This window comes from Pseudogymnoascus destructans, assembly GCF_001641265.1.
Source record: "Pseudogymnoascus destructans isolate 20631-21 unplaced genomic scaffold scaffold_25, whole genome shotgun sequence".
Lineage (NCBI taxonomy): Eukaryota > Fungi > Ascomycota > Leotiomycetes > Thelebolales > Thelebolaceae > Pseudogymnoascus > Pseudogymnoascus destructans.
Window position 1 is genome coordinate 201290 of NW_020167544.1, and position 13731 is coordinate 215020.

The 13731-nt window shown below is 52.6% G+C and overlaps 5 protein-coding genes and 1 non-coding gene across 6 annotated transcripts; 3 read left to right on the forward strand and 3 right to left on the reverse strand.

Annotated features, from left to right (window-relative positions):
- Nucleotides 1-69: 69 nt before the first annotated feature.
- VC83_08143 (uncharacterized protein) lies at nt 70-2722 on the reverse strand. Its single transcript, XM_024471704.1, has 3 exons — nt 2545-2722; nt 2413-2489; nt 70-2363 (listed from the first exon to the last, which is right to left on the reverse strand). The coding sequence occupies exons 1-3, from the start codon at nt 2563-2565 to the stop codon at nt 497-499; spliced, it is 1965 nt and encodes a 654-aa protein (XP_024320611.1). The 5' UTR covers nt 2566-2722; the 3' UTR covers nt 70-496.
- A 328-nt stretch (nt 2723-3050) lies between these two features.
- Nucleotides 3051-3728, reverse strand: VC83_08144 (uncharacterized protein; the record flags this gene model as incomplete). The annotated part of the gene is made up of 3 exons (XM_024471705.1): nt 3051-3248; nt 3377-3565; nt 3711-3728. The coding sequence occupies 3 exons, from the start codon at nt 3726-3728 to the stop codon at nt 3051-3053; spliced, it is 405 nt and encodes a 134-aa protein (XP_024320604.1).
- A 964-nt stretch (nt 3729-4692) lies between these two features.
- VC83_08145 (uncharacterized protein) lies at nt 4693-7804 on the reverse strand (the record flags this gene model as incomplete). Its single annotated transcript, XM_024471706.1, has 1 exon — nt 4693-7804. The coding sequence occupies exon 1, from the start codon at nt 7075-7077 to the stop codon at nt 4693-4695; it is 2385 nt and encodes a 794-aa protein (XP_024320605.1). The 5' UTR covers nt 7078-7804.
- A 1218-nt stretch (nt 7805-9022) lies between these two features.
- ATP16 (delta subunit of the central stalk of mitochondrial F1F0 ATP synthase, atp16) lies at nt 9023-10307 on the forward strand. The gene is made up of 5 exons (XM_024471707.1): nt 9023-9369; nt 9437-9466; nt 9649-9802; nt 9917-10095; nt 10172-10307. The coding sequence occupies exons 1-5, from the start codon at nt 9268-9270 to the stop codon at nt 10202-10204; spliced, it is 498 nt and encodes a 165-aa protein (XP_024320606.1). The 5' UTR covers nt 9023-9267; the 3' UTR covers nt 10205-10307.
- Nucleotides 10308-13197, forward strand: VC83_08147 (uncharacterized protein; the record flags this gene model as incomplete). The annotated part of the gene is made up of 2 exons (XM_024471708.1): nt 10308-12825; nt 13168-13197. The coding sequence occupies exons 1-2, from the start codon at nt 10624-10626 to the stop codon at nt 13195-13197; spliced, it is 2232 nt and encodes a 743-aa protein (XP_024320607.1). The 5' UTR covers nt 10308-10623.
- A 437-nt stretch (nt 13198-13634) lies between these two features.
- Nucleotides 13635-13719, forward strand: VC83_08148 (the record flags this gene model as incomplete). The annotated part of the gene is made up of 1 exon: nt 13635-13719. It is a non-coding gene; the product is annotated as a tRNA-Glu (tRNA).
- Between the last annotated feature and the right edge of the window lie 12 nt (nt 13720-13731).

Sequence of the window (13731 nt, forward strand, 5' to 3'; positions counted from 1 at the left end):
GCCCCTTGTTATCGCCAGTAAAACAATAGATTTGAGGAATTTAGCACCTATTGTCCTTTCATACTAGCATTAAAATATGGGTAAAATATTCCTAATTCCTTTCAAAGCAAAGGCTATGTGTAAACAATGAGACGACCAATCAGAGCTCGTCAACCTGTGGCAACACTGGTTCTTCCCGATCTTCCACATCAACATCCACTTCATTCAAGAAGTCCAGTCCCTCAACAGCCTTCCCATCACAAGCCCTCTCCAAAGCTAAAAATGCAAAATGCCCACCAACCACCGGCCTCGCAAAGAAATGCGGTCCCGGGAAGTCCCCCTCTCCTTCGGTTTCATAAAGGTCCGTGAGTGGTCGGTCTATGATATCCATTAGCACTTAGTCAAGAGTGTCCAAAAGCATATACATGCCTGTAACAGTCTCATTAACCCACAACGCTACACTCTCCACGATCTCCATCCTGACTTTCTTGCTCGCAACGGCCGCAGCAAAGAACTGTCAGTCGCTCTTGGTATAGAGGTGTCTGCTGTCGAGTGGGAGGCCATATTTCTGCTTCACATTGTGATACCAATCGCTTTGCATCTTATAAATCTTCTCATCGATGAAAGCAGTTCTCGATTTCCCCTTCCGATCATGTCCAATAGGCTTTTGAGTGTCCGACTGGCTCGAACCTATTGGAGAGCTAGTTGTATCCGGCAAGTGGAAGCACAAAAGCGAGTCCGCGAAGAGGTTGTAAATCGTCGTCCAGGAGCCGTACCAAGTGTACGAAATCTTGGCATGTGTGCCGTCTTTAGAAAACCCGTAATCTTGCCATTTCTCGATATAATCTTCTGATACCTCCCGGTAATACGCCGCATCTTTGTTCTCACCAAGAGCTTCCGAGAGCCCACTCATAGCTCTGATCCCATTGATGCCCTTCAGAGCCAAGTTCGTCTGGTTGGCGAGCCAGCCGGCGAAATCGTCAGTTGAGAGTTGGTTCACTGGGATCAATGCTTCCTCGACGAGATATCCCGTCCATTGTTTCCACAGCCTGTATGACTTCTTCAACCAACTCTGAACCTGCTTCTTGTCTCTAGTACCTCCCCACGCACTATCAATACTGTCAATGCGAGAATTCAACGGGAATACACCTCCAGAGGCGACATCAGCGTGATCACTCAACGACCCGAGTGGGCCAAGAGGATTTGAAGTCCCACCCAAGGAATCCACCAACGCAAGCCCCATAATCAGCATATTCCCGCATTCCTCCAGCGGCATATACTCATCATTCCCATCCGCGTACCCCTTCCCGATTGGGAAAGTGCCAATATCATGCATGCTATACTTATTCGGATACTGGCCGCTCAACTGGTGCTCGAGCAGCGGCTCCAGCAAGTGTGCCAGCCATCTCGGATTCGTATATAGGAAGAACGGGAAGGCTGGGAAAATAACATCAACGGTTTGGAAGTCCCCATTTGAAGAGATCTCTTTGAGGAAAATCAGGGGGTTCTCAGAGGTCCCCGAAAAGCTTGTGGCGCCCATGACCTGTCGCGCTGAGAGATCAACGATGTCTTTGTAATCCTCTGATCCAGATTTGAGGGCATCTACTGCCAACTGCTCAGAGTACTCCCCAGCTAGTTTGGATGACTTCTCAAAGTCCAAATAGTGGTGACTGATCATCAAATCAGCCGTTTCAAACCACGATGCCCACAACGGCCTCATCAGCGTTAACCCTCTTGCCGCCGCGAACTGAACAACAGGATCCTGTATATGCGCTATCGTAAACAATATACTATCCCGCGACAACTCCTTCGACTTTGACAAACCGCCCTTGAGCTTAAAATCCTTGGAAAACGCAAACACCGGCTCATCCTGATTGATATTCCGAAAATTGCCATCCGTAGCATTTCGCAGCGCACCCGTATTCTTAAACCGGTTCCTCATGTTAAAAGCACTTCCGGATTCATGATTCGCCTCCGCCGGTCCCGTGAAATATAGAGTTCCCCATTCCGCGCGGTCATTCTTCTCTTTCAATTGCTCCTCCTCTGATCTGCGGATTTTCCAGGTCTTGAGGGGCGGGGATCCGAGGTCTTGGCCTTGGGGTGGGGAGAACTCCCATTGGATTCTGCTCTCGTCGTCGCCGCTGATCCATTGCCCGTTGATGTCTACGTAGATAGACAGGTCAAAGTTTCCCTCGACGTAGATCTTGATGTAGGATGCTGGCATGGACTGTCTGAATGCTGAGGTCGGTGTTATCGGCGAGATGAAGGATAGAATGACACGCGCTTTCTCGTCTTTGACTCTCCCTTGTATGCTATACGTAAGGTTCGTCGTCGAAGCGTCATAGTTAGAGCCTTCATATGTTGGAAAGGTAACCTGTGTACTTCTGCATAAACATCAGCCATGGATAAGAACAAGAGCAATGGCAACCATACAGACTATCATGCGGCCTCCCCAGCAGCGGATACACCAATCCACTCTCCGGCACCGCCGCCATCACCGACAACCCAATCTACCACAACCGTCAGCCAGACCCCCAATACCCCTCAGCATCACAGATAACCTACCGGCGCCCCAGTATAAAACATAGGCCACTGCTCCCACGGTTCCCCCCTCGCATTCCCCAGCCAAAGACATCATAGCCACCATCGTATATCGTTCAGTCGTGTGTGTCTGTTCTCACATTCACTTTCCATCCAGCGAAATACAAGCCTTAACCTTCCTTTCACCACATATCAAAGTCGAAACCTGATCAGTGAAGATAAGATGAACCTTCCCATTTATTAAAGTAAACTAGCGAACCTTACACAGACAGGGAAAGTACGACCTCCAAAACATGCAATGACGACTTTCTGTTCGGGCAGGAACGCACGGGCCAGTTACTTTACAGAATGTGGGGTGCATTAGCGTCCGCCTTGTGACTTTATAACAAACAGTCTCCTCCTCAAACCTCACAAGAGCACTAGACAAACAAAGCACCTCCGATTTAACAATACCAGGACTCCTTCCCCGTCCCATCCTCCTAAAACCCGCAAAAACACCGCCCGAGCAAGCAAACAAATGCTCTGATCCCTTAATACGTCTGAATCTTAAACACCCTCCGCCACGCCCCATCCTTAACAACCCACTCCACATCATCCCCCTCCTCATTAAGCATAAAGAGGTATTCCTGCACAACCTCCGCCATCATCACCTTCTGCAGCAAGAGGTCGCGACGTTGGTCGGCGGAGGATTTAACCCATGGGCTGGCTTTGTTGGATTCCACCGCTTCCTGTGTGTGTTTCTGTTAGCCCCCCTTCGTTTCCAAACAAACTCACCCCAGCCAGCCAGCCAGCCCAGCCAGCTATCCAAACTCCCAGACCTCCAAGCCAGGAAAAAGGAACAAGTGGAAAACCTCACCTCAGCGCTCTCGACACCCGTACACCCATACCCCAACGCCAGCGCCAACTCCCTCCTCCAGCTCACCCTCTCGCTGACCCACAAACTCCCCTTCCCAATCTCAAAATCTTCTCTATCAGCGGGATGGATCACTTTGTTGGCGATGATGGTGATGGATAGGGCGTCGGAGGTGCGGATGAGTTGTAGAAGCTGTGGTGGGTGTTAGTTTGTGTGGAGTTTGGGGTGAGGGGAGGAGGGAAGAGGAATGAGGGGAGGAGGGAAGAGGAATGAGGGGAGGAGGGAAGAGGAATGAGGGGAGGAGAGAGGGGAAAAAGGAGGGGGGGGGAGGACGGACTCTTGTGAGGGTTATCATCGTTGCGACGAGGAGGTGATTCTTCACCTTCGGGTGGTTCCTATCACGTGGGTGACACGGTGGTGGTGGTGATTGAACGGAGGTGGGTAGTTGAAAGGTTAAAAGGTTGGTGGTAATTTCACGTCAGAGTTTAAGCTGACCAAGGAGTGAAAAAGAAATAAAAGGTGAATTTGTACGTTTCTGGCGGGGTGTTTATGTGGTTGCCAGTGACGAGAAACGAAACGCTTTGAAGAGACCGTCGCGTCTGGGTTTAACTGGCTGACTCTGACAAGGCGCGGGTGCGTGGGAATCTCTGGGTAATAGAGCGTTGGTGTCTACGCTTACAGAGACGGTGTCTATTCACAGCTGCGAGATAGACATTACAGCTCGTCAACTGGACTCACACACCCTCCCAAACCATCACGGCATCAAACATCTCACATTCACAATTCACAATCCATCAAAATGCAGCAAAACATATATATTTCCCGCTCCCCCCCCTACCCAGCGGGCCACATCCAACGCCCGCATCCCTAGCTATGCAAACCAAACCCCCTAACCACCCCACCACGCTCGCAATGCCCCCATCCATGGGCTTTATTTAGTCCCAAAAAAATAAAATGTGTGTTGTTGTGGCGGCGACTGAAGAGTCCTTATAAGCCTGCCTGCATCCCCGTAAATTGGTGGTGTGCGTGTGTTGAAACGGAGTTGTAGAGGATAGAATGTGTATGTACAAGTTGACCACCCCCGTGGTGTGTGTGTTTGGGGGGAGAGAAGTATCTTGTTGTGTGAAGAAAAGTAGTTGTGTATGTACAAGTTGACCACCCCCGTGGTGTGTGTGTTGGGGGGGGGAGAGAATTATCTTGTTGTGTGAAGAAAAGTAGTTGTGTACCTACATTAAAGTTGTATAGTTGTGAAAAGGTATATGTCGTATAGTGATGATCGAAGTCGTAGATTTGGGTCGTCGTCGTCGTCGTCCACCGCCTCAGATCGACAAAACATACTCCGCATTCGCCCCCCTATAATCCACCGTCTTCCCCGCCATCTGCAACCCCAACTCCCTCATCCTCTCCGCCCCCTTCCCCGGCTGCGGCCTCCTCTCCACCTGCTGCCCCTTCCTCGCACGATTACACAACTTCGAGAAGAACTTATCCTTCCGCCTCTGCCTCTTCTGCTCCAGGCCCTTCACGATATCGATAGCACCGCGGGTGTACCCATCCGTGTTATTATCATTATCCTCGTCGTTGGCAAAGGCGAGTTGGGCCGCGCGGTATTGTTGGCAGAATGCGTTGGGACGGCGGGGGAGGGACTTGGTGTGTGTAGGGTCCGGGCGGTTGGGCATGGGCGCGAAGGAGATGCTAGCTGATGCCGTTGGCCATTTGACAGCACGGGCACGAGCTGGAGGTGGTGACTTTGCGCGGCGAGGCGGCGGCGACTTAGCGCGACGAGGTGGAGGAGAGCGGAGACGGGGTGAGCGACGGGTTGTCGCTGCTGGGGGAGAGCGGTATTTCTGTGGAGGCGGGGAGACGAGACGTTTAGGAGAATGCTTGGGAGACTTGCGAGTGCGTCTTCTGTGGCGGGTTTCGGAATCCGAATCCTCAAACTTGCCATGAAGCCAGAGTCCCTCATCGCTATCGTTCGGCTTCTCAACTTCGTTGTTCTCGTCCTCTCCGTCCTCGGGGTCGGATGTAGGGAAACTTGGGTCGATGTCTTGTGGGATGACGTGGCGCTTCTCGCGCTTGCGTGCTTCCATGCAGGAGACGTATGCCTCTTCCAACGGCCTATCCTCGTCGAGAGTACCGCAGACGAAGTCGGTGCTGTCGGGTAGGTCGGGAGTGCCCGGGCGAATTCTGATCTTGCGAGTTCCCTTCGATTTGCGGGTTCCGCCCGTTCTATTGAGAGTGGGGCTCATGTGGCTCAGAGAGTCAATGGATGACTCGGATGGAGCTCTGGGAACTGACGACCTGAATGCGCTGGCCTCGCCAGTCGACATTCCAGGTGACCAGAAGTGAAACTCTCCGCCACGGTCGCTTTCCTCATCTGAGTCTGCAAACCCGGCCTCGTTATCGGTCTCGTTGCCGTCGGAGGCGCCCAGGTCAACATCCGAGCCATCCATGGTGTTGTCATCCTCATCATCCTCGTCGTCCTCATCCTCGTCCTCGTCCTCGTCGTCCTCATCATCGTTCCCCTCGTCATCATCATCATCATCATCATCCTCGTCATCCTCGTCATCCTCGTCATCCTCAAGAGCCTCCTCCTCAGCTTCCTTGCCAAGCTGTCGGATGGCGTTCTCCTTCTTGAGAGTGTCGTGGATGGTCAGCTTTCCCTTGATGGTAGACGTGTCCTTGCGAATCCAGTCATCCTCTTGCGGCTCATCGCTAGCGAACTCGTGGAAACGCGTAGCTTCAGATGACTCGAGGGCCTCCTCATCGGCAACGATGTATTTCGGCTTGCGGCTGCGGACCGCAGCTGGGCTTTGCGACGCCCGACGTATGGTAAATGTCGAATCACGCTGAGCCTTCGGCTGTGGCGTGGACGAGCGCAGTTTTCTCGACAATATAGGCGACCGGATGGTGTGACGTCCAGGCTTGGCTGGGGACGCAGGAGTGGCTGTGAGGGGCGGAGCAACCTTGGCAGGTTCAACGACCTTGACGGCCTGCCTATCTGGTTGCGGCCCGTTACAAGCAAATTTGATTGTGCGTTTTGGCGCTGTCGTAGTCGTCGTCGTACCAGCTGTGTTCTTGGGATGAGTAGCGGAAGGTGTCGACTTGATAAAGTCTTGTGGCTTCTGAGCAGCACAAGCGAATGAGATGCATCGCTTCTTGACGAGAGCTTCCACGACAGGATCGGGTTTCGGAACGGTCGATGCTGCCACCTGTTGCGCTAGGGCGGGGTCCTGGCTCTTCTGCTGTGCGCGGGCGAATGCAGTTTGTGACAGTTTAGGTCCTAACGTATAAGGTGCCAAGGACATGTAACTGGAAGGTGGAAACGGGGGACTCGGAGTGCTTGTGCGTGTAGGGCTGGTAAGGCCTCCATCGGAAGTGAGATCTGCCGTGGATGCGCTGCTCGTTGTGCTTCTGGACGAGCGGTTGCGTGCCATATCAATGGCCATGTAGGTCTCATCGTTGTTATCGTCTTGGCTTGGCTGTAGCGCCTTTGTGAGAAGTGATGTCTTGGTATCGGCCCGAAGCTGGATATTGGCCTTGTGGAAGTCGGTGAGCGTTGGTAGTTTCGTGGATGAGAGGTTGGAATGGGTAATGGCGTCGGGGGCACCTCCGGGCTCGTCCTTTGAGGGGATGGCCGTCATGGTTCCTTCGCGCCATCTGATGAGATCGTCCTCGTCGAGAAGGCGAACAGTATCTCTCGGCATTGTTGCTAGAGGTCTTGATGATGTGAATATAAAGAGTCTGCAGCAGCGTCGTCGCTTGTTATAAGGCTATATGATAGCGAGATATCGTCCGTAGCAAGACAGTTCTCGAACATGTAATAGCGAACGGTGCGTTGGTAAGGCTGAAATTGCGCAGTAGCTCCGACGAAGGGGGTCTGCTGAGGCGAAAAGAGTGCCTGACGCTGTTATAGTCGTCGGAGGGTATGTATGTGCTCGTCGTCGAGTACCCTATACTTTGGGGCGTCCCTGAGGACCGTTGTGCTATAAGAGGTTCCGCGACATTGCGGATATGGATTAATGATCCAAAAGGGCTATTTGCGTCCTCGAAAGGTCGTAGATAAGAGCAAAATCTTGGCTGGAGGCCGAAAATGAGTTGATCGTATGCGCGAAGGCCGTTGAGCAAAGGGTGATCCTCTGGTTCTGTATCCCGGATGACGATCGATTGGTGGCGCTGCTGTTGAAATGTAAGAACCCAAGCCCTTGGCAAATTGGTGATGTCTCAATTATGTCTCTCGAGAAGGTTGAAAAGAGCGTCAGGAGAGGATGGTAGAGGTAGCAACCGTTTGCAGCGAGAGTTGAGGAGGTTGTTTTGAGAGAGTATGAAGGTGTGAAGGTTGGTGGTGTTGGAGAGAGGAGCGGGGGATATAGAGGATGAGGATGAGGATGAGGATGGATATGGGGGTTTAAGATGGTTCTTTGTGTTTGTGGGTATTGGGGGGGGGGTTTGGGTAGGCGGGTGAGGGTGGGGGTGGCTGACTAGAAAAGTACGTACTTTTCTATCTTTCCACACAGCCATGGGCACAGTTCAAACACACTGGCAACATGTCACCAGCACTGCTTTTGCGCCAACTGAAAATTTTCTTTTTTCCTCAACGCATTCCAGCAGTCCACTAGCATTCCAGCAGTCCACTAGCATTCCAGCACTCCAGCACTCAGCAGTCCACCAGCATTCCAGCACTCCAGCACTCCAGCACTCCAGCACTCCAGCACTCCAGCACTCCAGCACCCCAGCACTCCAGCACTCAGTAATCCACTAGCATTCCAGCACTCCAGCACTCACCAGCACTCCACCAGCACTCCACCAGCACTCCACCAGCACTCACCATTCCATCAGCCTACCCTAGACTACCCCCCACCCTCTAAATATCCATCCTCGATCTCCGTACGACAGAAAGGAAAATACTTTGATATGGTCACGTACCACAAAGATCCCCCGCCCTAGTCATGCAGCTAGTATTTAACCTCCGTTGTTGATTCAATCAATCCCTCAATCCCCCCCCTCCGGCAAATGAACATTCCCCATCGTCCTTTTGTCGTTTTGGACCGGCAAATGAACATTCCCCCCCACGCCACGGAAACAACTGAACCCAGTTGCCAAGCTGCCACAACACTCATCGATCGGCAAACAACTATTCGCCACCAAGGGTCTCCCCTCTAATCATCCGCGTCTGTGACGGGGACACGGACGTGGATGGGGGGACACGGACGTCCATCCACGTCCCCATCCCATCCACGTCCCCATCCCATCCACGTCCCCATCCCATCCACGTCCCCATCCCATCCCCATCCCCATCCATGTCCCCATAACTTATTATATCCTTGCTTGAGGCATTTTTGGCAGCGAATCGCTCTGCGTCGCCAGAGGTTTTAAGGGGACCACCACGGCTAGGGGAAATAAAGCACTATGCCCACTATGGACTAGTGCCCGTGAACCGGCGATGGCGATTTCGTCAGAGGGTTGCGTTGCGGGGTACGAGTACGGTGGACGAGATGGCGATTAGGCGAGTACGGGGACCGCTGTGGCTGGTTTGTGAGACGTGGGTACCTGGTTTGGAAGGCGCCAGCATTCGAATGTTGATCACGTGAGGATTGGCTTCGAAAGGAATAATGGCTTCTTCTTCGATTCTTACCTTGACACTAAAGCCAGAATACACTCCCGTAGGAAATAGATGACTTGCACCCAATTCTTCCTGTCCAATTTTTTGATTTTCGTGGTCATTATCACCTGACATCCACATCCAACATCCCCAAATTAAAAAACTCCGCCAAGAAATCAATCCCATTTTAGCGAGGCCATCACGAGAATCTATACCAGCGAAACCCGAAGCTCCTCCACCCTCCCGCAAGCTCTTGACCCCCAATCGAACCACCCACCCCCTCCACACGCACATCATGAACTCCTTCCGCATTGCCCGCGCGGCCCTGCGCGTTCGCGCCCCTGCCATGAAGGCTCCTGTCCAGCGCAGAGGATACGCTGAGGCTGTCTCGGATAAGGTCGGTTGCTTCCTTCCGCCGGTGGAGGATTTTATGGGAGTGGCATGGGCTAATGGACAAGTTCCAGATCAAGCTGAGCTTGAACCTTCCTCACCAGGTATGCGAATCCATGTTTTTCGATGAGATGGGGGCGATTGAGATGGATGGGGGATGGGTGTCAGCGTAGTCGTGGGATTGACGACACGACACAACACAACGACGATGGGGAAGCCATTGGATACCGGGAGGGATTGGGAAAGGGAGATTGAAGAGTGGCTGACATGTGTGTGTGATTTATAGAAGGTCTACACCTCCCAGGACGTCGTCCAGGTCAACATCGCCGCTGAGTCGGGAGAGATGGGTCTCCTCGCCAACCACGTCCCTTCGATCGAGCAGCTCAAGCCTGGGTTGATTGAGGTCATTGAGGAGAGCGCTGGCAGCAAGCAGTTTTTCCGTGCGTCCCCCTCTCTACCCAATACCCTGAACCAGCAAATTGCACCCGGCCGAGGTCGATATTGGTGTCGGGAGATATAAAGGGATACCAGCTAACAGGTGTGATGTGCTATAGTGTCCGGTGGCTTCGCCGTCATGAACCCCAACTCCGTCCTCAGCATCAACGCCGTCGAGGGTTTCCCCCTTGAGGACTTCAGCATCGAGGCTGTGCGCTCGCAGCTCACCGAGGCGCAGAAGGTGGCTAGCGGCAACGGCAGCGCGACAGAGATCGCTGAGGCCAACATCGAGATTGAGGTATGCTATACAACCAACTACAAACCTACACCAGGTGGGACAGACGGGCAATTTGCTGACTGGGAAAACGAACTAGGTCCTGGAGAGTCTGCAGGCTGCGCTCAAGTAATCCATCGGATTGCTTCAGATTGTTATAGAGCGCTTTTAGAGATGGTAAAGTTGTATTAAAAACCGTACCGTGTATATCCAAAGAATGTTCGAGATCGCGTCGTGTTATGTGAGCAGGGTCCGCGTGAAATGTCGTCAGGGTGTTGTGCATGTCGTCGCTTGATGTGCCCCTTGTGTTAATGTGACGACTATTGATTGTAGGTAAGTGGTTTTCATCACGGCTGTCAAGTTTATATCATATCATCATTATAAAGCAGGCAAGAGCACCCCGCCGCTCGCGCCGTCCCTTTCTACAACTGCAATTCATCCTTATGGAATAGACAAGTGCAACCCTCCCATCGTGCCTTCCCTTTCGACTCCTGCGATGAAATTGGCAAGAGCAACTACCCTCCAGTCGCCCTTTCCCTTTCTACTCCTGCAATGAAAGTGGCAGGAGCAACGCACCAGTCGCTCTTTCCCCTTCTACCGGCGAGAAGGCCCGGACACTCGCTTTGGCAGTGGCTCTCCCCGTTTCCAGATATCACTCTTCCCCATATCAACCATGGCTATATCGTTATGTGCGTTCGTTCATTGTATGCCTTCATTCTTTTAACCAAGTTCTCTTCTCTGCATACTTTATCCCAGGATCATTTTATACCCGGGGGGTCTGGATATCTCTATTATCCTGCAGCTTCCCAGGACCGAATATTCATTGCTCGATTCCAATCCAACCACACTGGGACTGAGAGTTCAACAATCCCCAGCAACTCCAAACACCTTCAATTTACCTTCCTACAAACAATGAGCCCCTCCCACAAAAAACACAAACACAACCGCTCCGCCTCCTCCGACACACCCACGAACCAATCATCCACCCACCACGCCGGCAACTCCATCTCCAGCGCCGCAGCAGAACTATCACGGATCCACTCCCTCGCCCAACCCCCCGACATCCCCACCCCCGCAGACCAGGACCTCAAACCTTCCAAACGACAACGAGATCGCTCGATTGATAGCCACACCCACGGCCACAGCCACCACCGCCATCGCCACGCCGCGCGCCTAGCCCTCTCCTCACTCCTCCACGAGAGCGGGACATCTGGACACTTCGGGCTCGGTCTTGGGATCCAGAGACGGGGTTTTGGACTCGATCTCGATGTTGATGCAAAAAAAAATGAAGGCGGCGAGTCTAGCGGAGTTCTGGCGGGGACGGAGAGGTTGAAGCAGCTTGTGAAGGAGGTGCCGAGGCAGCTTGCTAGTGAGGTGCCGAAACAGGTCGGGAGGTATTTGGAGGGGAGAGGGGAGGTGAGGGATGAGGTTGCGGTTGGGGTGGGGGTTAGGACAAGGGGGACGGAGGTGGGTGTTAGAGTGGAGGCGGCAAGGGGAGGTTTTTGGGGTGGTGAGGGGGGTGAGGTGGCAGCTCCTCAGGCTGAAGCTGCTCCTCCACCGGCACCTTCTCCTCAGCCTGCTCCTGCTCCTGAGGCGGCACCGGCTCCTCAGCAGCCATTGACACTCATTAAATCGACCACACTGCAACTAGCCAAGCGGTACAGCTGCCACATCTGCCGGTTTATCAACGAAGAAATTGAACGATGCGCTTCCTGCGGGCATCGCCTGTGCATCGACTGCGAGTGGCTCATGCCCATTGCCAAAATCGATGGAGCAGCCCAAGAATTTGCAATATATGAAGACAGCGACGCCATGGAGGCTCGGAATACGCAGAGGGAGGATCAGATGCGGGCTGAAAATGTATACACCCCGAGCGAGTTCGAGCAGGAGAATTACGTGGATAGTCCAGATACCCCCGATTTGCCTCCTAAAGTATGGGCTCGACAGGCTGCTTTCGCGAAGGCTCATTATACCACACCGCAGTCACCGACTGCTGGTTCGCCATGCTATACAACGACCCAATCACCAACTATCCGTTCAACTCCGCCATCTCCCGTGGATCTGTCACATCTCAGCGCTAACGACTATCCCGAACCTTTACGATTGGCACCTTCTCCTGTCAGACCTCCAGGACCGAGAAGTCGCAGGGTTGTCAAGGATAATCCTTTTGTTGTGGCGGATCAGGTGTCAGCTCGTCATGAGCGTGTTATGAGAGTCGATGGCGATGCGGGGGTTAGGAGCCGTGATGGGCAGGCTAGTCCGCAGCCAGATCAGTATTCTGCTAGGGCTATAGCTTTGACACGCATGGAGGAAGAGATGGATGCTCAGAGGCGTATGTGGCAGGATAGTCCGCAGCCGGGTCGATATTCTGCTAGGATTGCGGCTTCTAGAGACAGGGAGGAAGAGAAGTCTGTTCAGAGGCGTATGTGGCAGACTAATAGGGTTTCCCTCCCGGGATTTGGCGGCGAGCGTGAGAGTGCTCTTCGGGCGTCGCGGGGTGAGAAGATGCCTATTATTGAAAGGGCGGCTAGGCCTAAGAAGTTGGATCCGGTTATGTCGGAGACCTTGACGCCTTCTGGGTCTAAAACTGGCGGTGGAAATGTTGTGGAGGAGGGGGGGTATCATGCCCAGCCTGTTCCTGATGGGGGTGAAAATGGGGATGAGAAACGGGATGGGCCTGAAAGTTCAACCTCTGGATTGCATGGAGATTTTAAAGCTTGTCCTTACTCGAAGGCGGTGCAGAACTCGAAAGCTGTTTGTCCTGTACGCTCACTTCACTGCGGGTGTGGCTTTCCTACTCAGGTTTGGAATGGTGAGATGGGTTGTCAGCTGCAGACTGGGCATGGAGGAGCCCCCTTTTACCCATATTTTGGGTGTAATCTGCTAGTTTATTCTCTTCCTGGTTGGTGTTGTGCCTATTCTCATAATGAGCAGGTTCGTGCGGGTTTATGGGCTTGGGTGCCTTTGTATGGGACTGCAGGTTGCTTGACGTGTTTGCGAGGGGGGTGAGAGAAATGGGAGATGTCACGTTGTATCAACTGGTAATCTGTGCCAATGCCACTTTGGGGATGGATGTCGACGGGACTCTGTTAATAGGGTAAGAGGGGGCTCGGCGATGGTGGGTAGGTCGTGAAGGGTATAGGGTATTTTTAAAGTTGAATGAATGGGCGGTCAGTAGGATGAAGGATGAAAGAATGGAACTTTGTTTGCTTTTGGGTGCGATGAGTGTCTTTGTAATTGTGAAATTGCTTTATTACATTTACACCATGCTGTGCTATAATTTCGACAGCTTCATAGATGCAGCAGAATTTATGACTAATATATATTTTGACATTTATATTTAAATATAAGTTATTCTTTCCAATATTTGTACACGCACCTACCCAAACCACCACGCAAACAACCAGAAAACAACAACCACGTCTTCACCAAACCCACCACCAAGTTCCCCCTCATATCGCGGGACGCTCACCCCTTCCGTCGTGCACACACACACACACACACACACACACACACACACGATTACGAGAGACCAAATAGCCTCACATCGGGAACTCAAATACATCCGGTATAGTGTAGGGGTTAACATAACCCGCTTTCAAAGACTTTGGAGCCGGGTAGCCCCGGGTTCGATTCCCGGTACCGGAATTTTACGTTGTT